The sequence below is a fragment of the Crocodylus siamensis genome, chromosome 13 (genome assembly GCF_052110815.1).
Source record: "Crocodylus siamensis isolate JL-2025a chromosome 13, ASM5211081v1, whole genome shotgun sequence".
Taxonomy (NCBI): Eukaryota; Metazoa; Chordata; order Crocodylia; family Crocodylidae; genus Crocodylus; species Crocodylus siamensis.
The window spans coordinates 5950171-5978144 of NC_143407.1; the positions used below are offsets into that span (position 1 = coordinate 5950171).

At 52.1% G+C, this 27974-nt stretch overlaps 1 protein-coding gene across 2 annotated transcripts; it reads left to right on the forward strand.

The window, feature by feature from the left end:
* Window positions 1–1580: 1580 nt before the first annotated feature.
* On the forward strand, window positions 1581–27918 carry BAK1 (BCL2 antagonist/killer 1). Of its 2 annotated transcripts, none has more exons than XM_090025479.1 (6): window positions 1581–1679; window positions 7040–7188; window positions 18129–18264; window positions 18426–18569; window positions 21059–21239; window positions 22126–27918. In XM_090025479.1, the coding sequence occupies exons 2-6, from the start codon at window positions 7086–7088 to the stop codon at window positions 22228–22230; spliced, it is 669 nt and encodes a 222-aa protein (XP_089881605.1). In that variant the 5' UTR covers window positions 1581–1679; window positions 7040–7085; the 3' UTR covers window positions 22231–27918. The 2 variants fall into 2 exon arrangements, with proteins under 2 accessions (XP_089881605.1, XP_089881606.1); XM_090025480.1 differs by lacking the exon at window positions 1581–1679 and adding an exon at window positions 6755–6892.
* Window positions 27919–27974: the final 56 nt, after the last annotated feature.

Below are 27974 nucleotides of genomic sequence, written 5' to 3' on the forward strand. Positions count from 1 at the left end.
TGGCTGCTGCCTGACTAGAAATGTTTCAGCCGGGATGAGCTCAGGTGAGCGTGGGGCTGTTTTCCTGTTGTTCCTCCACCCACATCCCTGGGCAGAGTTTCACTGGTGGGTGCTTACAGCGGAGACTCCCTCGACTCATTCGGGGGCAGTGGGCACTGGCTGGTGCACTCTGCTCCATGTCTGCTCACAGATCGCTCATTATTAACCTGCCTCATTATTTGTCCCCGAGAATTAGTTGATGTGTCCCCAGTGGCTTCCCTCATTAAGAAAGGCTTATAGCAGTCGGCGATGGGCCTAAGCAATTATTTCAGGCGGAGGGCCGTTTACTGAGTTTTGGCAAGCCATCGAGGGCCGCGTGACAGCCAGCCAGGGGGAGATAAATATTAATTTTCTACATTTTTAGGGGCCCTGTGGGCCGGATAGAGTGGCCTAGCGGGCCGCATTTTGCCCACCCCTGGCCTATCTTTCGGCACATCAAACAGGGCTGATTACAAGCGCTGCTGCCAGGCGGTCGGTTTGAAACTGCCTGGAGCAGGAAGCGGGGTGGGTGCTGTGCACCAGGGCACCCCCCTGGATCTACCCCTGCAGCTTCCTGTTTGAGCCCTGGGTGTATCCCGGGAGGCACGCTGCACGCCCAGCTGTGCTGACAGTCCTGGTGCCCTGGAAACAACGTGAAGGTGCCCTGGGGTGCCGCTGCTGGTTGTGGCGATCTGTCGATTCGCGGATCATCTCTCCCATGGCTCACTCGTGGGTCTCGAGGCGACTTAAGAGCCTGGTCATTGAGTCACGGACCTGTCCGTATACACCGCAGGTCTTTCCGCAGGGAAGAGCAGCCGTAGGCTGGGATTCCTCTCCTTTCCTTTCCTCTGCTTCGAGGGCGGCTGCTTGACCTCACAACAGGCCGCGGAGGTGGCAGTGCCGCCGGGGCTGCTCCTCCCGGCTCCCGGTGCGGGCATCTCGTCTCGAGCTCTTCCCTCTGCCCCCGGGAGCTCTCAGGCCAGGCGGGCAGCAGAGCTCCGGCTTTGGCCTAGGGTCGCCAGTTCGGTTTGAAGCCGTTCTGGGAGGTTTCACCGCACGAGGCGATGACGTGAATGACGGGGCATGGACTTCACATGGGGAAAGCAAGCGCGCCTACGTGGTGCCAGGGTGGCTTGAGGATTCGCCCGCCCTTCCTGGACCAGGAGCAGGCCGGAAAGGGCTGCCAGGTGGTGGTGCCCACCCCCGCGTCGCTCGTCCTACTGTTACGGAGTGGGTCCGACGAAAGAGACCCCACGTACCCAGAGAACCGGGCCCTGCAGCCAACACCGCCCCCCCATCCTTTACTGCTGCTCTGTCCTCCACTGCTGTTGCCACGGGAGGAAAACAGGGGACAGCAAGGCGTCCGGTTTCGCATCGTCCTCTGCGACGGCCCTGCCCGCCCTGGGCTACTGCGAAAAAGAGCCACGGGCTCGCTGTCAGTCGCATCCAGATTTCACGTGAATGTTAACGGCGGGCCTGGCACGGGGCGCCCTGCAGCAGCCGCAGCCGCCGGCAGAGGGAGCCGCAGCCGCCGGCAGAGCCGGCCCGGCCCGGCCCGGCCCGGATCCCGCCCCCGGGCGCTGAGCTCCGCCCGGCGCGGCGCGGCGCGGCAGGAAGGCGGCGGCGGCGGCGGCGGCGGCGGCCCCGGGACGCGGCACCAGGTGAGCGGGCGCGGGTCTGCGCTCTGGTTTGTGCCGCTCGCCTGCCTCGGCGGGGGCCGCGATCCGGCTTGGGGCCGGTCTGGCCGCCGCCGGTAGCGTCCCCTGGCGGCGGGGGCGGGCGGCGCGGCCCGAGGGGCCGGCGGCGATGCGGAGACGATGTGCCGGAGCCTTTAGCCGCCCCTCCAGAGAACCGCTCCCGTCCCTTCCTCTCGCCGCCCTCTCCTGCCCCCAAAGCTGCTCCTCGGCTAAGGGCCCCGAGTGTCCCGGTCACCTCCCCGGCAGGAGGCCCGTGGCCGGGAAGGGGGAGCGGAGAAGCTAGCACCAAACGCCTTAAGGAAAAGGGGGAGGAAGGGGAATAGAGGGGGAGGCAAAGGTCTGTTTTATGAGGGCGCCGCAGAGAGGTGCCAGGGAGGTCAGCTCCCTGCATGCCCCGCGCTCGCCCGGGAAGATAAGCTGCTGTGCCAGCTCTGTGCAGCGCCGCACCTACAGCCCCGGTGCGCCCGCTGCGGCCCTGGACCCCGGTGAGGGCTGCGGGGGCCGGGGGAGCGACCGATCTCTTTTGGCTTTTGGTCCTGGGGCGCAGGAGGGTTGAAGCGGCCTGCCTGTTTGCTCCGGAGACTTGGCCGGTGTTTTAGCGTGCTGGATTTTCTACCTTCTCGAAGCCCTTATTGCCACAGGCCTGGCGGGCGTCTTGAATATACAACTGCCACATTCTTGTCCGCCCCGGGTCTCTTGAATATACACCCCTACCCCCTCGGGGCCACAAAAGTTGGTCCCCATCAGGCTATGCGGTTTAGATCAGCTTCCAAGTGTCCGCATTTTGGGGATAAGGAGTTGTCTGGGACTTGGGGTGCTGATCAAACCCAGCACCCTTGAACTGATCCCTGCTGCTAGGGTGGGTGCTTCTGCGTGTGTGTTTGCAGTTAGCGCTGATGTGTTGACCATCTGGGTGGGCGGGACGTAGTCCCAAGAGAGACAGGAGGTTTGACTTCTGTCCCTCTGTGGGTGGGAAGAAAGGAGGGTAAGGAGAGCGCTCACCATTCAGACCTGTGATGTTCCGAAGAAAAAGAAATTGAAAGTAAAAGGTTTCCCATCAGCAGAGAAGAAGGAATAAGCCCGGCTGAGTCTCACTTCCTGATAAGGTTTTGCAAAGGGTAGATATGAAAAGGCTCGTGATACGGGTGTTTTCAGGAACTGGGGCTTTTAACAAAGTGATGGCTGGGAATTTTTCGCAGGCAGGAACCTAGCGTGCACGGGAAGACTGCTCCATTGCTGGCAGAAGGGCGTCAACAACGAGAGCGCTTGGACTGGCATTGAACCGTTTGGGTGCAGCGTGGACCAAGTGTTCCCGACTGGGTTAGGATCTGAGATTACGACTTACGCTGAGTAAACTGCACCTCTCGTTAGCTATGTGTTACTCCTCGCGGGTAGCCGGGACAGGTCCGTTGGCCATCTAGGTATTCTCCCGCCTTGCACCTGAGAGAGAATGATTCGGTCCTTTGAGCTCTTGAAACCTTAAGAATATTTCGTTCAGTTTGGGATTTCAACTCAAAGTATTATTAAAGTGTTCGGCATACTCTAAAATATGTTCAGAAATGAAGGCTCACTCTTAGTATTTACCAAATCCTAATTGTGCTTTCTTTGCGGGGGGCCTGAGCCCTGCCACAGGGAACGTGGGGACGGGGTGCGTGTGCGCGGTACCTGGGAGGTTATACCAACATGAGTTTAGGTGAACTTGTATTGCTATATTGTTATACATTCCCTCTGAGGATGCTCTTGTTTTGGGATGAGATTTACTAAACTGGAAAGATTCGATGAATGTCCCTTGGGGAGTTATACTGGTATAACAGCAGTGTTATACTAGTGTAATGTTTGCCACTTCTGTGCAATTGGATCTAAAACACTTTTATTTTTCAGTCGCAATTAATGCCTGGACTTTACTGTTCACAGATCTCAACAGCTGTGTATAAAGGAAAGTCTGTATCCTCCCCATTTTGCAGGTGGGAAAGCCGAGTGTTGCAGGGCACTAAGGTGCCTGCTCCTATCAGAGGGCCCTAAGAGCCAGACAGGAGAACAGGCTAATGAGTCAATTAGCCTGCGCCTGCACCCTGTCAGCTGACGGGAAGAGGCAGGGCCCTGGGCAAATATAAACCCCAAGGCTGGGACCAGAGGGGATGCTCTCTGGCAGCAGCTAAGGGGAAGAAGTGCTCAGGGACGGCCTGATGTGCTGCGTGCTGGGGTAATGGGGCTCCAGGAGCTCAGCCGGTACCGTAGCCTGTGGAGCACTTGGTGCTGAGGAAAGTTGGACTTTTAAAGGGACAGAGCACACCCTGAGCTGCTTATATTATGTTATAGCCCAGGGGCTCGTGTTTAAGTTGCTGTTTATAAACACTAGAGGACTGGGCTGAGGCTGCTGGGGAAGCAGGAGGCCTCGTTGGGGACCCACTATGGTGTGGGGACCCCAGTGCCGGAGAAGAGTGCAGTAATGGGCGTGAGCAGATCCCAGCACCAGTGTGGGGCACGGAGACGGGGCTGCGGAGAGCCACCTTCGGTACCGTCTGCGAGGCCTGGGGCATGGTAAAGGGATGGTTTTGGAGCCACGCGTCTAGCCCATAAGGCTGAGGGTGTCCTGTGAGGCATCCACTTTGAGCGGGATCCAAGAATTCAGCAGGGTCCAGCAGACAAACTCAAGGGCAGCCTCCCAATCTACTAAAATTACCTGCAAGACGTGGTGGGCGAGAGAGAGGGTGCCTGTTGGGCAGGATTGGCACGGTCGAGGAGCCCTAGGGGTATCGTGGCCATCCCCGGGGACCCCATCCCATGACACCGAGGCACAGAGCAGTGGAGTGAATCGGTGGCAGAGCTCACAGTGGGACCAGAGTCTCCTAGCAGTGTCTGGTCCATTTTATCCGGCCTCCTCTTGTTTTGTGTGTACCCTATTAGCAAATTTAAAGGCTGGCTAGCCTTTAAATTTGCTAATGCCATCCAGAGCCTGAATACAGCAAAGTACCATCCAAGCAGAAGCTAATGATGCTTACCTGGGTGTAGAAACAGGGCGTGGGGGCCGGGATCAGAGAGGCTATCGCTCTGTTGGTATGTTGGCAGTTGTCTCAGTGCCTGACCTTTCTGCATCACAGGCAGCCAAGAGGGAGATGGTGATTGCAGCTGGCCAAGTCTGGGATGGAGGAAGCCAGCTGCCTGTTCAAGGGCTCGTGTCAAGTGTTGGATGCTCTTGTTCTGACCCTCTCCCTGTGGTCTGGAGGCTGGTTTCTGTTCCTGACTTGGCTACAGACTCCTCCATGACCCCAGTGGCTTTCTTTTTCTGTGCCTGTGTTTTTCCCTTGTCTGCAAACACTCTGAGCCCTGCATGCGAAGAACCGGATCGACCTTCGTGCTTGTCGGCCCATCTAGGCCTGTCTGGTGCTTTCGTCCCAGTGGATGCTGGTGGCGGGGTTGGAGAATAGCTTTCCCCCCACTGAAGCAGCTTCAGGGAACTTGGGGGTCCAAATCCTTGCTTAGCGGCAGTCTCCATCTCCGGAGCAGAAAGCAGGACAGCAGTCTCTGGAAAGCATAAAAAGTAATCGGGGGGCAGAGGGATCAGTCCTTCTTGCAAGCCATACCTCAGTCCCCCAGCTTCAGCAGGCAGGGGAGAAGGGAAGGCCTCTGGCTGGGTTAGGCTCTTGGAAAGAATCCCATTAGGAGATGAGGTGGATCAAATTCTAACCATGCCGCCTGGGCATGTTTGAGGCTGGGGAGAGGAAAAGAAAGTTCATTGCCCCCACGTGCGCAGTGTAAACCTTCCAGTCCGCTCTCAGGGCCTGCAGCTCCATGGAGCAGCTTAGCAAGATGGCTCGCAGATGCCAACTCCTGTTGGAGCCAACTGCATGGGTGGGACCATCCCAGCTGTGCCTTTGGTCCAGTAAACAATACCATCGCAAGAACTCTTGCCGCTGCAGTATTTCCTGAACCATCTTGGCAAGGACATCTCTTCAAGACTGAGAGGGACAGCTTTACATTTAATGATGGATATGCAAATGAGCAAACTTTGCATTTCTATGAACCCTCGTTCCCACCTCGTTTAGATGAATAGGGACTGGTTCTGCAAGAGGGGTCAGTCCTCTCTTACCTTGAGCAGTCCAATCCAATCCAACCCAACCCCCCTGTTTTCACACGGGGAAACCAGTCCCGGCTGGTCTATACATGGCAACCAAAAAAGATTGTTACCTGTGTTACAACTTAAAACCGTGAAGGGGATGTTGTGGCTCAGTGGATCATCAAAAACCCACAACTCCATATCCCCACATGCAAAAACCAGGGATAATCCCAGCCTTGCAAGGCAGGGTGATAAACACCTGCGGATATGCAAAATGTCAGGATTAGACTTGCGTGTGCCCTAAACATTAGGCGTGGGTTTAGGGAGTCATGAGGTTTGGGCGTGTTTAGGTCTGTGGTTTTTATTTTAAGGGTTTGAATGAGAATGAATAGCCTCTCAGTAAAGCAAAATGGGGAGTTAAAAAAGCTGCAGTGGGCAAACCATTTGGGTGATGGAGAAGACGCCCGCTTGAGGGATTGCCATAACTATCTCCGCACTACTGAGCTGAGTCATTTGCAAGCCATCCAACTTAGTCACGCCGGACCGTTTTAGAAGCTGCTGCAGAATTTCCTGTGTCGGCATCTGTGCAGCCCTACACGGTCAGCCTTGCAAGGCCCTCTGGGTACCTATCCCACAGTTCCCAGTGCAGCTGTCACATCCAGCACCGAACTGGTGCAGAGTATAATGAGGATTTGTCTTGCTGAAGGCAGGTCCGGTCCAGGTTGCATTTGAGAAACGGCAAGGAGTACTCTTGGGGTGCGCAGGAGATGCGCAGCATTGTCCTAAGAATAATCGTGAATGTGTGGACGGGGGATGAGAGCTAGCAGTGGGGGGGAAGGGAGGGGAGAAGAGGGAGGGAGGCTGCAACCAGAGGAGGAGCTGGGCTGTATCAGCAAGAGTGTAAATCCTATCAAGGGGGAGAAAGTTGGGAAAACTGCTGGTCTGGCTGGGGATTGGAGAGCAGGCTGCAGAGGGGAGGAGCCAGGAGGCTGTCAGGAAGCTTGTAGAGATAAAAGGAGGCATAAAGTTTAAAGTGCCCGGAGAAACTAAGTGAAACTGGATGCTGAGAACCTGAGTGAAACTTGGATGCCGTTCAAAGGGCCTAGCGCTTGCCTGGCAGGTGAGCGAGGATCCAGGACCAAAGGACAGGCTTTGAGTCTCCACTTGTGTCCTCCAGTGCCCGCGTGTGCTGGCTGCACTCCTTGTATCACTCCAGAGGCCTCAGTCGCTCATTGCTTGTGTGTGTTTCTCTCTCTGACCTCTGCAGGGTAAAGTTGAGACCATCTTCCCCTCCACCCAAGTTCCCCTCCACCATGGCCTCAGGGAACAGCAGTGACCCTCCAGGGAGAAGGAATAGCAACGGGTTCGGGAGAAGAAACAGCAATGGGCAAAGACGGCTGTCGGGGATCAACACAGGTAAAAGGGATTTTGTTGTGTTTGGAGGCGGGTGGGGGGGCATAAACTAGTTTTTCAGTTCTCTTCCATTTTGATTAGTTTCTTATTCTTCTGTTTCTTTAAAAAAGAGAAAGAGGAGGGAGCCCTGGGCTAGGCGGACTTGGTTTCAAGTATGTGGCAGTGGAAGTGAAACCCCAGTCTCACTGCTGAGCATTTTGTGGAAAGGCATTTTTTTTAAACACGCAGCACACCGAGTCACAGAGGTTATTTGGAGGATGACACTAAAGCTTTGCAGTTTGCTCTGCATGCTGCCCTGCCAGCGTGCTTCAGTCCTGGCTGGTCCTTGCTGTTGCTGTCTGTGCCCCTTGAACCTGACCTACAGCCCTCTACACTAGCCCAGTGCAAAGCATCTTCTGAGCAGAGCCTATTCAATCAAGTGAAGAATATGAAACGAATGGCTGCTTGCTAAGAAGGCGAGACCAGCCAGCTCATGCCATACATTGTTATCTGTCGGTTCAGCTCTCCGTGACTTTATTGGCTTGGCTCTCTGCGGCTTGCATGTCAGCCAGCACATAAACTCGGACCCCGCTGGCTACCTAAAATACAGCTTGGCATACCCGCAATGGGGAATATAGAGGCAAAAATCTTGCTGTCGTTACAAGCACGTGTGCAGAACTTAGCGGACTGTGTCGGTCATCGTGTTTGCTAATAAAAGGTGTGAAACTGGGTGCGGAGCTGAAAGGAACCCGGGCAGATGCTTCTACTCCACGTTTCGTCCCAAGTCCACAGAATACCTATGCACCACGCGCTCCTAAGCGTGGGTGACTTCTTACCTGTTTTGCAGGTGGACTGTAAACGAGCTGAGTCACGACAGCTCTGTCAACAGTGCAGTGTTGGTGACCGTGCCTAACTGTTTATGCAGTTCAGCTCACCTCCAGCCCAGAGCTCTTTTATTGGTGTCATTATGTTGTTTGTATTGCGGTGGAGCCTGGGGGCCCAACCGGGCTTGCAGCCTCTTTAGGCACACAGTCCCTGCCCTACCAAAGTTTGCAAGATGCATGGAAAGCAGTTTACTCGTGCCAGACTCCCAGTGAGGTCAGTGAGATTTTTTTGCTCGAATAACAACCGAGGAGCCTATAAATAAGTGGGCACCTTTTGGGTGGTGTTTTCAAAGCATTTGTCATTGGCCTTATTTTGCTCACTCCCATGCGAGTCTTTGTATGTACATCCAGTTCAATTTCTGAGTTTGAATTTGCCTTCCTTTCTCAGGTAAAAACTGTACAGATGCCAGCAGGAGCTGAGCTGTATTGTTGCCTCAGCCCTATGCTGCAAGACTGCAGGGACTGGAAGGTTTTTTGGCAACAGGTGTCTGGCCTAGCTGAATTTGAGTTGGGGGAGTGAAGGATGGAGGGAAGCTTGATTTCCCTGTCTGTTTTTTGCCCATTTCTAGTTGGGCATCATAGCACAAACAGGGGACCCTGAGATGAGATAGACTAAGCATTGCAGAGCAGCTAACACCTGCTGTCTGCAGGATCATACCCTGCAGGGCAAGCAAGCATGAGGTATGTGGGATAATCCAACTTGCACCTACCACAGGGTTAGAGGAGTACAGCGATGTACCTCATACTCTACTGCACGCTGTCTTGTCTTGCGGTACCTGACTTGTGTGGCTCTGCCCTTTGGATGGGATCACGAGGCACAAGGGAACTGTTTGATGCTCAGGGGAAAGAAAATTCTCTTGTTACCAATTTGATTATTTTCTCCATATTTTTAGTTTTTTATGCTACTGGGATCTTAGTGGATAGGTCCAGAACTGTCTCAGATTCAAACTTGATTATTTTTGGGCCCTGGAAGACTTGAGAGCAGCAACAGCAGTGTTTGACAAACTCTTACCTTCACAGTTTCAGGCCTAGCCAGACTTATTTAGCCCAACTCCTTTGCTAAAATCTATATTTTATAAACACATACTTTATTCTCCTAAAGCTTTTCTGGGCAGCACCCCGGAGTGTCATCTTGAATCCTGCACCCCCACCACCCAAATGCTGCTTGGAGCATGAGTTAGACTGCCATCGGTATCTGTCTGGACCTTCTGTTTTGAGGCTAGGGCTTCACTGATTGCTTAAAAAGGCAAAAAAGGACTGGACTTGCTATAGGTAGCTGGTGCCATAGAGGTAGGCTCTACCCAAGCAGAGTGTATCCTGTGAAAAGGGGAGACTTTTCACAGCATAGCTGCACAGGAGATTTAACCAGGGAGGCAGGTGGGTGCAGTGCTGGGGGTACTTAGTTCAGGGATTCACAGGTGGGGATAGCCTTCCAACCCTGGCCCTAATTAGTCTGTCTGTGCCTCAGTTTTCTAGGGCTGGTTACCAGAGATGCTGTACAGTGCTACAACATTGGAGATATGGTATTGTATACCTACCTTGAATAGATGAATCAAAAGAAGGGGAGGTTACACACAGGAGAAAGGAACAAGAGTCCTGCTAGGTTCATAACAGAATGGCTCTGTTTTCATAAGCGTTACAATACAACCAACCTCTCCATCCCCCGTATTTTTCTGCTGCTGTGGGGAACACTTAGCCTGTAGATCTCAAAGTACTTGGCCAGGTAAGATGAGCATTACAATCGCCATTTCACACCTGGAGAAATTGAGACATGGAGGGTTGCCGTGACTTGCCTCAAGGATACACAGTGGCAGCAAACAGAAGCCAGATGTCCTGGCTGTCACTCAGCTGGGCCCCATCTATATAAAGTGGGAATCGCTTCCTCTCTGACCCTCTGGAGTCATTAACTTATCTGCATTTCAATAACTGGGATAGGCTAAGAGAGTGTTGCAGAATCAAGTCCTGAATAGGTCTTCAGTCTTGGCAATGAAGCTTTGCACTGGCTACATGAACTGCATGAACAGTTACTTATGTGGCCTTATTGACAGACCCACAATGGCTTGATCTTCCCATTGACAAGGCCACCTGCAGGAGAGGTTTAAAAACAGGTTCGCTGCTCAGAGCTGGCTGCATGCTGTCTGAAATGTATAGATTTTGGACAAACTCAAGCTGACTTCTTTCTTCCAGGCATGCAAGTTGGATCTCTGACACTGTGCAGGCATAGACTATTGGATCTTCCCACCAAACTGTATTTCTATTCCATAGATACAGCCAGTGGGTTAAGAAATCAGACCATGGATCTCTCACTTTAAATGCAGCTGATGTAGAAAACCTAGCTCAGATGGGAGGGTTTCTGCATGCTTGAATATTATGTAATTGGGGCGGCAGCTGTGATCTGTAGAGAGCGTGAGAAGCACTGCTGACCTCATTTCTTTTTAAAACAGCAACTCAAAATTAGGAATGGGTTCTCCTACCAATATGGTCAAAATTGCTCTTCTGACAAATATTGCAAGACATTGTAGCATGTAGACACGGGTCTTGTCGCTGAAGTGTACCTTGTGGTTCTGGGGTTGTCATTTAGGGACCGACTGAGTGAAAATGTAGTGATTCTACTGAGTCACTGGTGCAGTTGCTAATGAGGTGAGAATGGGCTGTGATGGGCCTGGGTGTACGAAGCTTGCAAAGAACTTTTTTCCAACTCTTCCCTTGGTCTAATAAAAGACATCACATTACCTGCCTATGTCCTTAGACCAACACCGCTACAACCAAAACCCAGTGTGCATATATTTTAGGGCTCTTTTTTTCTTTAAATGGAGGCTGTTGGCTTCTCCAGAGAGCAATGGAAAATGAAAAAAGATGAGAGATGGCTGGCTCTGTGCATTTCTGGTCTATTTGCTTGTAACCACTCTGGGAATTGGGACTGAGGTAGGCCCCTTCCAAAGGCAAAAAGGTGCCCCTGTTTTGAGTGTAACATAACTCCTTCACCTGCAGCACAGGATTGATTGAATTGGCCTTTGGCCTGCCTGGAAATGGGAACATAGCTCAGATAGGCAGTGGCAATATGTAGGGATTGCCCGGGGATGCACATGCCCCCCTTGAAAGTGTTGGTGCACCCCCTGACCAGCTGTGCTTGCCACTCAGGCAACGGGCAGGGGGGCAGGTGGGAGCCCCCCTGCGAGTGCTGGCTGGGGAGTGGGAGCACTGTCAGTGAGATTGGCCTTGGGGGGGACCCCCCAGTTCCTGACTGGTTACTGGGGGGACATGTGCCCCCCTGACTAAGGTGGCACCAGTCGCCCATGGAGATAGGGAGTCAGATTTCCGGGTTTTGACACTGGGTGTGCCACTGACTTCATGTGTGGCCTTGGGCATGTCACTTCATGTCTGTGCTTCAGTGTGCCCTTCTCTAACATGGGGATTAGTTTGGAGTATGCAGGGATCTGGTAAGCAGAGGGGAGGTTTGGGCCCAGGTCTCAGCTAGCTTTTACTCTGCTCTGCTGCATCAGCAACCATACTGTTTCCCTACTCCACCTTGGGGTGTTGGCATATTGGGTGCATTGGCTACAACCTCCCTGGGCTGTACTTCCAGGTGCTCTGTGTAATGTCCCCGTGTCTTGTTTCCTGCATTGTTTCAGCCTGCGGTGACTCACTGGTGGAGGCAGTGAATCAACATGCACCATCAGAAACTGGGCCTTGCAGGGGGAGTTAACAGCACCAGGGACACACCCTTACCTCCAGCAACTGGCATCATAACCCCAAATTGACAGTGCACTTGAGCAGGGAAAGACGATGGTTCAGGCTAGGGGCCCTCATGCTGGATCAGCTGCTCCGAAGTGGGACATGCACCCTCCACTCACCTAAGAGGTGCTGACTTGGGCAGGGGCTGTGCAGGATCCTTCCAGCATGACCCAGAGCTGCGAGGCTTTCCCCCGGGAGCGAGAAGCTGGCTCGGTCAGCCTTTGGCCTCTGCTAAGATTGTCAGTAGTGGGCTCCATAGCAGGGATAAATTGTCCCTTGGGAAGTTGACTGGGAGCCACCAAATTCGTTTCGCAGAGGCCATGAGCCGCCCTCACTTGGCAATGACTTTAGATCGCTTCAGATGTGGGCTTGAGTTAAACGTCCTCTGAAAATAGCAGGCCTCACTCCAGTGCCCTGAGGGAAGGCTCCTGAAAGAAAGAGCTGTCTCGGTGATCATTTTTAAGACCTCAAGATAAGCAAATACCTTGCTGTATTCCTGCTGCCTGGACACAAGGGGAGTTGGCATAGCAGGAAGTGGTATTTTTTTAATGCAAAATTAGCAGTCCCCTAGGTATTGAGATCATGGGCAGAATCTGTGTGATATATTATAGGAGTGGCTAACCTGCACCAGATGTGCCACAGGTGGCATGGACAGCCTCTGTGGTATGTAGCTGGAGATGAAGGAACAGGCAGGGAGCAGAAAGCAGAGCAGCAGCTCAGACAAGGAACACAAGGGAGGGGGAGCAGACAGCAGAGTGGCAGGCTAGGCAGGGGAACAAGATTGAAGTGGCACTCGGGGAGGGTGGTGGCTGAGTTGTGGCACACTTGCTGAAGAGATTGGACCCCTCTTGTACATTGGAAAGGAAGCTCCTTTACCACCCCTCCCCGGTGATGCTAAATGAGACTCTCACTTCTAGCAGTGTGAACTGAGAGTAACTCCACTAAGCCCCGGGGAAATCTGGTTTTTCAGAAGCAAGGACCGTCTGCCTTCAGCAGGAGCAGTGGGTGGTCAGCTGTAAATGTGTGTCCGTACAGCTTATGCTAAGAAGCTAGGCTGTCCCCTCAGGGGTGGACCGTGGACAGGTGAGACCTGATTTTCACTGGGTTGTGCTTAGCGCTTTGGGTAAAACCAGCATGACATCAGGGAAAGGCCCTTTCTTTGTTTTTATACAATGGGATTTTTTGACAGCAGCCTGGCACTTTAGGAGATCAGGCAGCCTTGTAGAATGGGGGATTTTTGGTGCCTGCTGTTATCTTATTGTATTGCACCCGAGGGTACAATTGCACCCATTGTCATAGCTACATAAGCTGCGGGAGGCACATTTTGGCCTGATTACAAGGAGGCGATCAGCCGTTGTGCAAACAACTACACCTCTTAATGCACAGCACAGTTATTCAATAATGGCTCGCAGGGACACTGTCAAGTGAAGACCTTCTGTCTGAATGCTGCTGGTGTGTGCATTGGGCTGGGCAAGGTGCGGTTCCTGCCCTGCGGAGAATAAAACTCAGCAAAGCAGATTTTTCCTTGTAGGGTAGCTGCTTTTGTACCTCTGCAGATACAGGCTGGGATCACGAGGCTCACCTTCTGGCAGTGTACAGCCAGTGAAGGGAAGGGCTGCTATGCCATTTTCTTGCCGGTTGCAGGCAACAGTGGGGAGGGGGCTTAGCAGCAGGGAAGAGGGGTGTAGGCAGGATGCTCCCATATCCCCAATCCCTGTCTGCAGTTGCATCCTTGCAGGTGTAGCTGCATATTCATTAATGCACAATAGTTGCTGTGCATTTAATTTAGCACTTGTAAAATCAAGTACTAAATAAATGTGCAGTAACCAGAGTTACTGCGCAGTAGTGCCAGCGAACGCCTTTTCAGTGACACTGCTGCGCAGTACCCTTATAATACTGTGCAGTCATGTATTAGCGGTGCCTGTGCTGTGACGTGCTACCACGCAGTGTTATTAGGCTGCCCCACAATTATTGTCTCGTGTAGATGCACCCTGCTTGCAGTGATACGTAGCCAGCAGAAGTACGCAGCAGCTCTTGGGGAGCTCCAGCCGAACTCCCTATGCCAGCTCTCTCTGGAGGCTTGGCCCCACCCTAGACTGCAAGGAGGAGTGCAAAGGTGAGCCGGGCTTGAAGCCATTTGGACGTCAGCCCTTCCAGCTGAGGTTTTGGAGCTCAGCTGCGTTCCTGGAACGTGAGCCCAGGGGGTGCAGCCTGGAGCCTTTCCTGTGGGGCGAAGGCGTTTCTATACCATGGCAGCTCTTCTGTGACACTTCTGTAGGATAGCGCTGATAAAGAAATATGCTTCCTCTCACTGGGGTTTCTAAAAATAACCCTGGGTCTCTAAGAGGGAGAGGGTTTTCTTTTTTTAAAATCCTATTTCCTCTTTTGTCCTGTCAGTTTATTTACTTTTTGTTCCATTGAAACTATGAGTCAGACGGTTTCGTTTTTGCAGCCGCAGGCCTGCACAGTGCCCTTCGCCTCTGGCTCCCCTGAAAGCGGGAACTGTTTACTCCAAATAAACCTGGTCTCGGCCGAATCCACAACAGTCCTCTGCACGCGCAGCCGGCAGCCTCGGCCCTGTCCCCTCGCCTGTATTTACACAACCTGCACCGCGCTACCTATAATGCCGGCGGGTACATCTGGGCTGAGCGGCTTTCTGCCAGCGTAGCTCCACCGGCCTGTCGGGGGGTGAGGAGTGAGATCCCTGACGGGGATGGCCGCACTAGCAGCGATGCTGTTATACTGGAAACCTGTGCTTTTACTGGTCTTGCTTGTTCTGCTTGTGGGTGTGATTTTTATATTATACTAGTGCAGAGCACGGCTTGGCTGGCTTAGCTGTGTCCACGCTTGGGCTAGAAGTGCAATACAGAGCTCTGAGGCATACCAGCAAAGGCCGCCTGTGCAGATGCAGCTAATGCAGACAAAACCCATTTTCCCAATAAAGCTTCTGCTGTTCAGTGAGTTGGTTAATGATGATGGGGCAAGAGCTGTCTTTGCTGGTACAAACTGCATCTTCACTGGAAAGCAAGGTGTGCCCAGGGGCTACTGTACCAGTAAAGCTTTCCTAACGTCAACATGGCCTTTGACCCAGGCTATCCACATCCGAGTTGCAGAGGTGCCCTAGGCCTCACCTGTCCACTGGTCATTTAGCCAGGTGTTTGCTTGGAGCAGTAACCATATTATGGGACAGCCTTGCAAAACCGTCTTGGGCCTCTCTTTCTGCAGAGATGCTGAGTACCCCCAAATCCATTTTATGTCAATGGGAAGGCCAGTTCTCTGAGACTCCTATGCGTAGCCTGTACCTAGACTTGAACTGAAATGCATGTGGGCCTCATTCTTCCCTGCTTTGCACTTTTTTACAGTAAAGTACAGCATGTGGTAATATTTGGCACAAATGCTGTCGGGAGACACTTTGGGGCACTGGTAAGGAGCTGGGCTCTGATACCTCTGGGCTAGTCCCCTCTGCTGTGGTTCTGTCACCTTACCAAGAAGATGGTAAGGCACCTTACCCCAGAAAAGTTGGGGTGCAGCTCTTTTCAGAGTGCTCGCTGTATGCCAGCTCGCTTACCTCTGTGGCTCTGACTGCAGTAGGTTTAAGTGAGCCCATTTTACAGAGTGGGAAATGGAGGTCTTACGTGAGTTTCCCCATGGTTTTGGGGGGAGCTGGCAGATTGCAGTCGGGACTAGAGCTCTGGGTTTCAGGCCAGTGCCTCTCCTCTAGGCTGTACTTCCTGTAGCCCTGTGTTATTGTGCTACAGGAAACTTTATAAGATGCCCATTAAGATGGGACTTATACAAGCTGATGTGCTTTGGGGGCTCGCTGTGGCCATCCAGACAGCCTGCTTCACGTGTGTGTCATGTCTGAGCTCAGCATCCTGCCTACCTCCTGGTTGTAGAGACTTGTTTAGGACCGCAGCAGGCACACAACACACTCCTTTCCCCTCAAGGGAAATGACTGGGTACATTACACATTCATTAATGCTCCTTAAATACTGTACATTTAGTTCAGTACTCTGCCAGGCTCTTCCACTCATGGAGGAACGTGGGGGCACATAAGTAGGGGCAAAACTGGCATCCTGTCTGCACTGTGGCTTTGTGCCAGTGGAGGATTTTAACTCATGACAGCAACAGCAACAAACTCTCCCCTTGGGCTTTGTTTCATGGACCCGGTTGCCAGTTCCCCACTGACTCATTTCCTGCCTGTGCGCCAGGCCTGCTCTGTTTCCGTGCATGTCACAGCTGAGCTCAGAATACCTGGCCTGCTCGACCGAGAGCTGTTTACTATCCTGCAGAGGAGGAAGCTGCTGCTGTGTCCAGAAACAAAGGCAGCCTTACCCCAAACAACCCCCACCGACTTCCTGGCCGGGGCCTCCGGCCCCACCAAGCACCGACTTGCGTCTTGCGTGCTTATTTGTGCTCAAAGCAGAGGACTGGGGCTTCTGCTCCCAGAGAGCCGGTGGGTATCAGATGGTGGTGGAGGGTAACGGCCTTTTCTCACAGGAGCTGGGTTTAAAATGGGTGTCGGTGAAGTCCCTGCATTTAGTGCAGCTGGTCTGAGCTCGCACTGAAATGTGCCGTTGTGAAAAGGGTTAAGCCTTTTTTTTTTTTTTTAAATCCTAGTGGCCACGTCTACACAAGACACTTAATGCACATTAGCCTAATAATATTGCACAGTAGTGTGTCATGGCAAAAACCATAGCCTACTGTGCAGCGTTATTAGGCTAATGTGCAGTAAGCAGCAGTAAATAGCCATGTGCCGGCGCTAGTGCGCCATAACTCTAGTTACTGTGCATTCAGTATTTCATTAAGGAAGTACTGAACTAAATGTACAGTATTTACGGGGCATTAATGAATGTGTAGATGTACCCAGTCAAAGGAAAGGAGTATGTCGTGTGCCTGCTGCAGTCCTAAACAAGTCTCTGCAACCAGGAGTTGGGCAGGATGCTGAGCTCAGACTTGAGTTTCCTGTTAGCTTAGGCAGGTCACGCTGAGGTTACAAACCAGTCTGACCCTTGTCACTGCCAGGCTGGTGGGTGTGAGATCAGACGGTGCGTGACCGAGGCAGAAGCTGGGGATGGCCTCACAGTGGCTAACAAGCCCTGTTTGCTCAGTCTTCATGCTCAGAGCTTTCCCGTGATAGTGCCATGAGTCACTGTGGCAGCTACACCACTCCAGCTATTTAAGACTTGACGTGTTGCTAGCAACTGTTCGGCAGGGAACTATCCTGCTTTGTGTGCAGAGAGGTGATGGTGGGTTCGTTCTTTTCTCCCTTTTACTGATGATTTTGTGATTCCTTGAAAACGCATGCCAAAAGTTCAACAGCTAGCACCGCTTGCACTGGCAGCACTGCCAATCCGGGACGATTAAGCACCTTTGTAGGGGGTGGTGGGACTAAGGCTTAGTCAAAAACCAGGAGCCCCTTGTGCTGAGTCCCATGTAAGAGCATTTTTAGCTTATTCTCTAGCTGCCTTTCTACAAACTGAAACAAGCCCACGCTAGGCCAGAAGAGCAGCCACACAGGTCTTTGCAACTCAATCATGTTAAAACTCAGTCTCTATTCAGGGATATTAGACTATGAGGCAAGCCCTAAACTGGTTCCTCGCTGCTCTTTTACATGGCCTCAGGCTGCTAAAAGCATCCCAGCGCCTGGCAGGGCCTTGCACATCCATATACAGACCCCATTTCTGCTGCCAACAGCCCGCTAGCAAATAAGCAGGAACATTAGGTCTGCACTGCAGCTCAAGGATTAAGACTAATGCATGCAGTGTCCCCAAGAAAGGGGAGAAGGACGTCTGCCTTTCCTGGGGGGGGGGGGATATAAATGCAGGAGGATTGGAATGGTGTTTTGCTTCTGCAGAGACTGGGAGGAAATGGGAAGTGGTGAGAAGAGACTTACTAGGAACATCTGAGAAAGGAGAACTTTTCTTACCAAGGAGACCAGAAGTTGTAGGCTTGGTTAATTTAGCAAAACAAGGGCTGAGTGCAGATGTGACTGCTCCTAGTTAACATAATGGGGGAGGAAAGGGAGGGAGCTTTTAAAACTATGGAACAGTGTTTGCAAAGAACGTGGGATATGATGAATGCCTGTAGACTGGCAATCAGAAAAAAAGTTACTAACCATTGGAGGAGAGAGGTTCTGGAACAGCCTTTGCATGGCCCATTCACGCTGCCAGCTGGCTTTGACATACCTTGATATATTTGGGAACATATGGTGCATTTGCCTGAGAGAGCTGGGATCTGGTCTCTGACCCAGGCAGTCCCCTCCAGGGATAGGCTGAGGTAAGTGCAAGACCGGGGGGAAATTGGGGAGCTCCCTGTGTGACTGCTTGTAATTCTGTTCCCCAGAGGACCAGGTGGCTCAGCAGACAGAGGAGGTGTTTCGGAGCTATGCTTTCTATCGCTACCAGCAGGAGAGGGAGGAGAGCACAGAGGAGATGCCCATGGATCCCGAGATTGCCGAGATCCAGCAGGAGCCAGGCAGGTAAGGCCATAACAGGCTGTGCCATTCATCCCTCGCCAGCCAAGCCCAGCTGCATGCAGTATTCTCCCTCTTCTAAGGGCCTGAGCCTGCCTCCCATGGGGTGCCTACTTGCCCCACGTGGGAACCGGGCTTGTCTCTGACTCGTTCCATCCTCTCGGCAGTACCAGTAGCCTGGTGGGCCGGCGCCTGGCCATCATCGGCGACGACATCAACGCGCGGTATGACGCTGAGTTCCGCAACATGCTCAAGTCCTTGCAGCCCACAAAGGACAACGCCTACGAGTACTTCACAAGGATCGCTTCCAGGTGAGGCTGCCAGCATCCTTGCTGCTGCCTGGGGAATGGTGATGGCAGATGGTATGGTACTCAGGTCTTGGTGGCAGGCACACAGGAAGGGTCAGGCTGAGGAGAAACAAAGAGAAATGAAAGCTTTTCACTAGCTTCCTCTCTGATCCCAGAGTGCTGGCTCCCCAAACCTACTCACTGCCCCCAGCTCCTCTCACAGTACACGGGCAGTTATCCTCAGCTTTGGACTTGCTTTGTGAGCTTGTCCTGAGTTTCATGAAGCAACCCCTGATCTCTGCTTGTGTTTTCTGCCTGTCTGCTTCCACTCCTGCACTTACATGCTCATTTTGGATGGCTGCATGTGTAAATGGGTCTTGATGACACATGAGCACCTTCTTAAGTTGGGCAGAGATGGAGGAGCTGGCTCTCCTCCTGCTGACACCACTGTAAATCAAGAGGGATTATGTTGGACTAATGGATCTGCAGTGAGGTCAGGCCAGCCTGGGAGGAGAATTAAAATGGCTCTTGGTCAGGCACTCATCAGCTCCCCTTGACCAGACTTTCTTCCTGCTGGGGGAGTCTTGATGGTTAATTGGCCTCAGGGCCTGGTCCTTGGAGGGTGCTGAGCAAGCACAGCTGCAGCTGGAGGCAGCTCTTGGTGCCATGAACTGACTCAATCCAGCCCGTGATGCGGTGTATTGTGCCAGCCTTCTTCCTCCACAGCTGTGGTGCGGCAGGCCCAGCTCTTCAGATTTGAGGAGTCACCATTGGGTGAATGAGGAAAGCAAAGAGTCAGAGGAGTGGAGGTCATTCAGGCTTACTAGCTGTGGAAGGAAAGTCATGGCTGCTGACGCTCGGAAGCTGTGGGTAAGCAGGGAGCAGGTTTCGATGGAGAAAATGCTGGCCTGGATGTGATTTGCCCTCCGTTGCCTCTCAGGCAGCCTGAGGACAGATACTGGATTCTGGCTGGAGATGAGAGAACTGCTGGTGTGACTGGCTCCTGTGTCAGGCACGAGCTGCCACACCACAGTGCCACTGGGGTCTGCCAGTCTTGTAGCGCTAGGACTCTGTGGGTTGCCCAAGCTGCAATAAATAACTTCAGGACTGGCATAGATGCTGTCACCAAGCCAGGGTGAAGGGGAGCAGACAGCAGAAAGAGTCAGGTGTCTGTTTTATCATCCACACCTGCTGGAGCCAATGTGGAGACTGTGATTGCCTGCCTGGTTTGGGCTCTTTCACTCTGGGTGCTGTGGCTGACAGCCAGATGTCCAAGTACTTCTGAGCCCCTGTCACTGGATTTTATCTTATAGGTGGGGAACTGAGGTGCTAGGTTAGGGGGCAACTTGCTCAGGGTCCCAGAGGAAGCCTTTGGCAGAGGTACCTGAGCCCATTCCTGGAGTGCCAGCCCAGTGCTCTGCTCACAAGGCCACCCTGCCTCCCTTAGTTGTGTAAGGTCTTGTCCCGAGGCGTGTTCTGCGCATAGCAAGCAGTGCTACCCAAGGTGGGGAGGGGGACGTCCACTGCCCCTCAGAGCTGGAGCTCCAGGCCTTGCCCCCATATGCACCATTCTTGGTGTATGTCTAACTGTCTCTTCTGTCCTCTCTCCCTGCTCCCCTCTCGTTGGGAAGCCACGCTGCACTGTCTTCGCAGCTATGCCGCCCTGAGGCACAGCCAACAGGTAAATTAACCTCTGTCACTCTCCCTCCTGTCCTTCTCAATGTTGTTGTTGTTCCTTCCTCTACCTCTGCTAACTGCCCCCTCTGCCCATGGCACGCTCTCTGAAGCCCCAGTCTGCTGTGTGGAGATCCCCACACAGGTGAGAGTCCTGCCTGGATTCAAACCATTTCCTTCAGCTACACAGCGAGAAAACAGCCGTGCTAGGCAGCGGAGACCCAGTCAAGAGTTAATCTGGAGTGGTTCACTTGAAGTCGGAACTAAACTGGTGCCAGACCTGCATACAGCGGGGGGCGGGTTGCATTATATCAATGTTGTAATTAAGATTGGGGTGGGGGGGGGCGTGTCTTACGGACCTGGGTGTTGTTCAGCGGCTTCTGGGCCCAAAAACCATTACACTACACTATAAAGGGAGAGGAGAATCCAGCACGTTTATTTCTTTTTGCTCCTCCAGGCCCTGGATGAATTGAGTCCTGACATGTCCAGGCCTCGGTGGGATTCAAACCTGCTTTTCCTTGTCACAGAGATGGGGTGGGTGGGTATCTGTTCAGCCTGTGTGCCCTTATCTGATGGCTGGTGGTTGTGGTGGATGCTGTCTTCTGTTTTTAAAGCCCAACTGCACAGGTATTAGAGTTCAAGTGCTCATGATCCACCAGGCAGCTGCGGGAGCAGTTTGGCAAAGATGCACCCAAAGGGCTGGGGTAGCCTGTGGTGCTGTGAATTGTCTCCTGCTCCCCGACTGCATGCTCTGGAGCAGCCCTGTGGGGCACAGCAGTGTGCCAGCCCCACCAAGTGCCTGTCACTGCTTCTAACCAGGTGACTTGGCTTTCTTGCAGCTTATTCGACAGCGGCATTAACTGGGGCAGGGTGATTGCACTGCTGGGGTTTGGCTACCGGATGGCGATCCATGTCTACCAGCACGGGATGACTGGCTTCCTCCGAAGCATTGCTCGCTATGTGGCAGACTTTGTGCTCTGCAACCGCATCGCCCGGTGGATCGCACAGCAGGGAGGATGGGTGAGTGGGCCTGGCTGGCTTCCTACCCTGCAGGGTGGTTGTGCTGGGCACAGTGGACATTTCTGCCAGCAAGGCAGCTCAGGTGAATATTTAGGGATGTTGAGCTCTGGGGGTGGCAGCACACTGAGAGAGACATCGGATGCTGCTTTGAGAGTTGAGCCACGGATGTAGACATTTGGGTGCTTAAATTCCTACTTGAGACCCTCTGTCCATTTTAGAGTAGTGAAAAAGCACCATCACTGTAGTGTCTGAGCAGGTCACAGTATGGGACCGTAGCACTCTGTTTATAGACGGGGGGAAATTAATGTGCAGAGACTTAAGTGACTGGCCCAAGGTCATACAAGCAGCTTGCAGCAAAACAAGGGATTTGAACCAAGTCTCTCAGATCCTGATCCTTTGCCCATCCTTCCTCTTTTAAGGAGTGACTATGTTCTGAGGAGGGCAAAGCAGGTGAAGCTCCACTGACTTTGGTGGGAATTGTAGGTCTTGGGTCCTCTGCGAATCCAGCCTGTTGAAGCCACATATCTTGCGGGGGGGGGGGGGGGGGGGCGCAGTGGATGACGTCCTTCCACTGGTGACTTAAAGAGTTAAGTTAACCCCTTGGATGCTTCAGACGCTTCCGCTGTAAATGCTCCAGAGCTGGCTGGATAATGAAAACTTGTTCGCAGCTTTCTGAAGTGGGTTACTTCATATCTGCAGTGATGTGAGTGGGATTGGAATTCCCCTCATTCTGTCACAGGACAGAGCGCTAGCCTGTGTTTAATGATGCTGTCGCCAAGGTCATGGGCAGGGCATCCCAGAGGGTGGCTGGGTACGCGGGAGTGCCAGCTGAGTCCACAGTTATATCTGCCAGTCTTTCACCGAGCTGATAATGCTCTCCCGCCAGGTGGCAGCATTGGACCTAGACAACGTTTACCTGAAGTACATGATGGTCGTGCTGATTGTGGTCCTGCTGGGACAGTTCGTGGTACGTCGCTTCTTTGGACATTGACCGTCGTGGAGGCGGAGGCCGAGGGTCCGGCTGAACTCCCTCAACACTCCGCTCTGTAACGACGTCTCCCAAGAGAGGGGCTCGGGGAACCACAAAGGGAGATCTGCTTGGACCTGCGACCCCTCTTCAACAAAGCACCAGGTTTTCTACCATCCGTGGAGAGACTGTCCCAGAAACTACTCGGAGGCATTGCAGGGGGACACAAGAGAGGGCAGGGCATTCGCTGTCTCATCCAGCTGTTGAGTCCTGGAGCAAGGGCCTTCCCAGTGGGCAGCAACAAGGGAGGGGTTCCAGGCTCCTCAAGGACAAGGAGATCAGAGAAACCCCATTAGAGTAATGAACACCCTGTTACAATAATGCCATTCTCCTTGTCTGCTCAGTGGGGTTCTCACATACTCCTTGCAAAGGGCACAGATCCCTGTTTTTTCCAGTATCAGACTGGACCCTGCCTGCACTCGTACAACAGAATTGTAAGTCACAGGAGGAGGCCAAGCCATGTGGGTTTTGCTTGTAGCTGCCCTTGCTGCCCTACAGCCAAGCTCAGATACTCAGCCTTACCAGTTCCTTTTAAAAAGCACCTTGCCTGCCTTTAACCCAACAAAAGATTCCTGGAAATCTAGGTGCACCCCAGAGGGGGACAGGCAGACTCTTCCTGCCAGAATTCAACTCTGGAGATGTGTATTTTCCCCACTAGCATCACAGACATGGGGTGGCTTTTGCTGGTCATGAGCCCTTACAGATGCTTCAACCTTAATGTGCTGGCAGGTATATAAATGAAGAGCTGGTATTGAATAGTATCAAATCAGACTTCCTGAGAAAGTGCTGTCTGCCCTTTCTCAGGCAAAGCTTTTTTTTTTTTTCTTTTCTTAAGCCTTACTCTCTGCAACTAAAGTGGAAACTGAGATATGTCACCCCCTGCATCCCTTCAGAAAATGAGCAGCAGGAGGCTTAGGAAGTGGATCCGTTCTTTACTGCTGCAGCTCTCTGCAGATTGAACTTCAGCTGCTCCTGAATGTCCCGCTAGGTTCTTGTGCACCTTCCCAGGGCTGCTGTCTCAGCAACAGCCACCGTAGTGGAAGGGCTTTCAGGGGAGACTCCACCTGGCAGGGCCTCTTTGACCTGCTGCTTGCACTTCTGGTCAGGATTAGAAAATTGTAAACAGCTCCTTGTCTGCTGTCATTCAGAGAGTGGATCCAACCAGATCCTGACTCTGAAATCCTTGTAGCCTTTGAGGCCATGGGTCCCGTATGAGTCTGAGCCCAGTGCCTTGGCCATTTGTATTCCTCACTTCTGGTTACTGTGTAAAGCTTGAAACTGACTGCTGCGTCCACCTCTGGCTCCAACTAGGCCTAAGCCTGCTTCAGCTAACCCTGTTTCTAGCATGGTTGGGCCAGTTCAGGGGAGGACCAAATCCCCAGCTGAATGACTGCCATGGACTAAAACCACCTTTGACTGGCTGAGGATCTGGCTGCCTAACTTAATCTTGGGGATTGCATAGAAAGGCATGGCAATGTTTATAAAACTAAAAGTATGAAGTGCTGTTATCTGGGACTTTTCCATTCTCGCGTCTTTGTTTAGTCCGGGCAATGCGGGAGCTCTAGAGGAGGCAGTCGAGATGGTTAGAGGGTTGCTTTGGCTCATCTTGGTGGTGGTGATACTGGATCTGTGTTGCTGCTGTCCTGACCCTGACAGTGACCAGCACCAGAACCAGATGCTTCAGGGGAAAGTGTAGGCAAATAAGAGACTATCTCCACTCCCCCCTCCACTGCCATAATAAAGGTCTTACTTAGATCCCTAATAGTTAGAAACAGGCTTAAAGCCTGAAGCTACACATTTACTACCCCATAAAGCAGCAGTTCTCAAACTGACAGGTTGCACACCACCAACTTAAAAGGATACAACCTTAAGTACCGCCAGCAAATTTTTGTCATATAAAGTAATTATAATAAATCTAACAGTGTATGCGTACGGCAGACTGGGAACCATTGCCATGTAGATTGTGATCCTCAACCAAAGCACGTGGCAGGGAGCACCACAGCCCGACCGCTTCATCTGCAAATGATCTTGCCCTTTTGTCTGCTTAATTTCAGCCACTGTCCCTTGTCAGTGTGTGAGGATGCAGGGAGAAGAGCACCTCCAGCTCTGCTTCCCCAGGCACTTTGCTTTTTAATGCTTTTTATCACAGCTTTCATGTTCCTGTCCTTTCTTTAAGGGGAAAATCAGCAGCTACTTCAATCTCCCTGCATACAAGCATGTTTTCCCCATCCCTTCTTTCTGTCTTCAGGAGGGGTGTGGACAATATTGAGAGGGTCCAGAGGAGGGCCACCTGCATGATCCAGGGACAACAGGGCAGACCCTACAATGAGAGACTGCGGGACCTGAACCTGTTCAGCCTTTACAAGAGAAGGCTGAGGGGGGACCTGGTGACCGTCTATAAACTCACTAGGGGGGACCAGAAGGGTTTGGGAGAGACCTTGTTTCCCCTAGCACCACCCCCCTCCCCGCATAACAAGGAATAATGGCCACAAGTTGTTGGAGAGTAAGTTTAGATTAGACATCCGCAAGAACTACTTCACGGTCAGGGCAGCTAGGACCTGGAACCAACTTCCAAGGGAAGAGGTGGTGGCTCCTACCCTGGGGGTCTTTAAGAGGAGGCTTGATGCCTACCTAGCTGGCATCATTTGAGCCCGGTTTCTTCTGCCGAGGCAGGGGGTCAGACTTGAAGATCAACAAGGTCCCTTCTGACCTGACTTCTATGATTCGTCACCTCTGAAAACCCCTACCCTGATTTCTTCATGTACGTTACCCGGATGAATGCAGACTACTGACTCATAGACGGGCACTTTGATGTTTTCCACCATGTTCTGCCTCTCGTTTCATATGTAACCTGATCTGCCTTAGTTCTGTGCCGGACAGAAATCATGAACCGTCTCCAGGGGTCCTCAGGTCTTGTTCCTGAGCTGATGTGTTTAACTTCAATGCCAGTTAGATGTGTGTAACGAGGCTGGAGTTTTCTCTGTAACATATGTTGCTTTTAACTTGCCCACACATAGCTTCACTAGATGTTCAATTGCCCATTTCTCTAATTTGAGTAGGTGTTTGAATTTCCAGACTGTCTTCTTTGTCCTGGGCTAACCTAAATACCTCAGCCTCCCTCTCCTATTTAGTACTGCAAAACTCTTTTTTTTTCCTGACAAATAATTGCATTCAGATGCCACTACATGCGGGGAGGAACCTGAGGCATCTTGCTCTGATGAAAATTGACCACTCATTCCTAATCCTTTCCTTCCTCGTGGCTTTGCCAGCTTTTTGATTCATCCCATTTTCCTCCGTGACTACTTGCCTTTAGTAGCTTCTTGTGTGGGACCTTGTCAGAGGCCTTTGGAAATCTCTGAATTACTATGTGAGCTTGTACTACTCTACTGGTACATTGAAAGTACCACTGATAATGTGAGAGGATCTTCTTGCAAAACCCATGCTTGGCTAGATCTTCTCCTGGTTTGGTCTTCTAGTAGTGGGCCATATTTAACGGTTTCATCCAGTTTCCTAGATGCTGGCAGACCTTTGGGAGACTACAGGCTGCAACTCCAGCCCCAGGAGAAGCCACTAGACCTGGACCAAGAAGATAGCTTTGAAAACTGAACCTTTGCCTTGTTGTAACCTCTGTTTCCCCCCCCGAAATTCAAGTGGTTCCCTTGAACTTCTCCTTGCTATACGAATAGGCTGTGGGAACTTTCCTGTACTCCTCCACTGCTCTGAGCAGACTCTCCTCTGCTTAGAGAGTAGTACCAGAGTGGGAGCAGAGAAACCAGGTTTGAACAGGGAGATGCTTATCTAATTGCTGATCTGGGGTACTGTATCCAGCCACAGGATGGCATAACTGTTGCACATTCAACCAGCTGCCCCTGCAGCAGCATGGTCCCAGGGGAAGACGAGAGAAGACTACCCTTTTAGTTTAGCTCCACAGAAAAGGTCTCATGGAATGAGACAACCCAATGGAGACGGCCGCCGAAGGGATTTTATCACCTGCCGTTTTCCTGCCTGGCCCTGATGCTTCACTTGCTGTGGTCTGAATCCAGCTCCCAGCTGCAGCTTGTTCTAGTTCTGCCTTCTGGGCTACTTTAAAGGAAGAAAGCCACCTTCATGTAGCTTTTAGTCAGGGAGGCATGGCTCATGGGACTGGGATGGGCTATGGCAGTTCTCCGTTTTTAGATCTGCTGGTTCAAAAGCACCCCTGGAAAGAGAGAAGCAAAACTACTTGGTGACCACTGTTCTTTTCCCACAGACTACTGAGTTTTTAGGATCTCAGTCTAGTGAGCCATCTACCTTGGACCCACCACAGTAGGCTGTCTTGGCAGAGTATGGAACAGGAAGGCCTGGAGAAAAATTGCTCTGGGTGATTACAGAGAGGACATCTGTCCACAGGTCTAGCAATGCCAGCAGTTCCTTTTCCTTAGAAGTTGTGGTCCTTGCACAGAGGACATAAAAATGGCTCAAGGGGACTAGTCCTTGGGGAAAGCTTCTAACCACTGTGGGATTAACCTATGGGGAAATGTGGCTAAGCTACTACAAAGGCACCACCTCATAGGGTATGCTGCTTTCTGTGTCTGGGGAAGGAAGAGGGCACACGGCCACAGAAAGAAGATTGCTGCAAAAACTAAGTTCTCTGCACTGGGGAGGGGTTAGTATACCTGGCTAGGGCCACCATGTTTCCTGTATCCTATCCCATCCCTTACTAACAGGAAGCAGGAGCTGGTTCCATGCCGGCTAGAGGTTTGCTCGGGGCTGGACTGTCGCCAGGCGAGGGAGCAGGCACATGGTGTTAGAGCAGGGAGCTGGGCAAAAAATAATGCTGTGAATAGATGCCAAAAGAGAAATCCAAATCATAGCATTTAACAGGAGGTATGAAAAGGGACAAGAGCACAAGGGAAAAGTTCCTCCCCACTACTCAGCCTGTTCAGTGGTACCAGTTCTCCCATGAAGCAGTGGTTCTTTATTCATGGATGAAAGCATTATCTCAAGCTAGGAGATCGCTCATCTGACCTACCTCCCCCCTTTCCAGACACTAGTCCAAACTTTGTGCTGGGACCTGGCACTGGTAAGGGGCCAGAAACACATGTGTGAGGGTGGTGACACTATGGAGCCTGGGGTCAGGTTGGGATCCTCCTGTCAGCCTGGGTTGTGGGCCAAGACATGGTGCTGTCTCAGAGGGGAGGTCTTAGCCTGACTCGTAGCAGCTGACTGTGAAGCTTTGTGAGGGTAGGGTTTTACAGGTATACTTGAAGCCATATTGTAGCTATTATTTCAATTCTGCTTGATCTTTTTGTTATGTTCTTGGAAGCCTTGGTGTTCCACAGAGCCCCTCCCCACTTAGCAGCCATTGTAGAGGGTACCCAGGGACACCCCACTGCCCAGAGTACCTCCCCCAATTCCTGCCTTCCTCCCCTACAAGTGGGGCAGAGGGAAGAAAGGGACAAGAGCTTTGACAGTAGGTATGCCCTTAGGAGGGGGTACTTTTTCCCCACCTCTCTTTTTTAGATTTTCCCTCCCATCTTCAATGCTGGCTCTGTGGCAAGAGGGGCTTGTGGAACACAGTGAACTGTCCAACTGGAAAACTATTTGCAAATCATTCTCTTTTAAAAGGATATGTAATATATATTTTAAAATAAAACGTGTGCAGTTCTAGTCTTCCTATGAGTGTGTGGTACCTGAAGGTTTTCTTGCAGTTCTCTTCCATGGCTGGG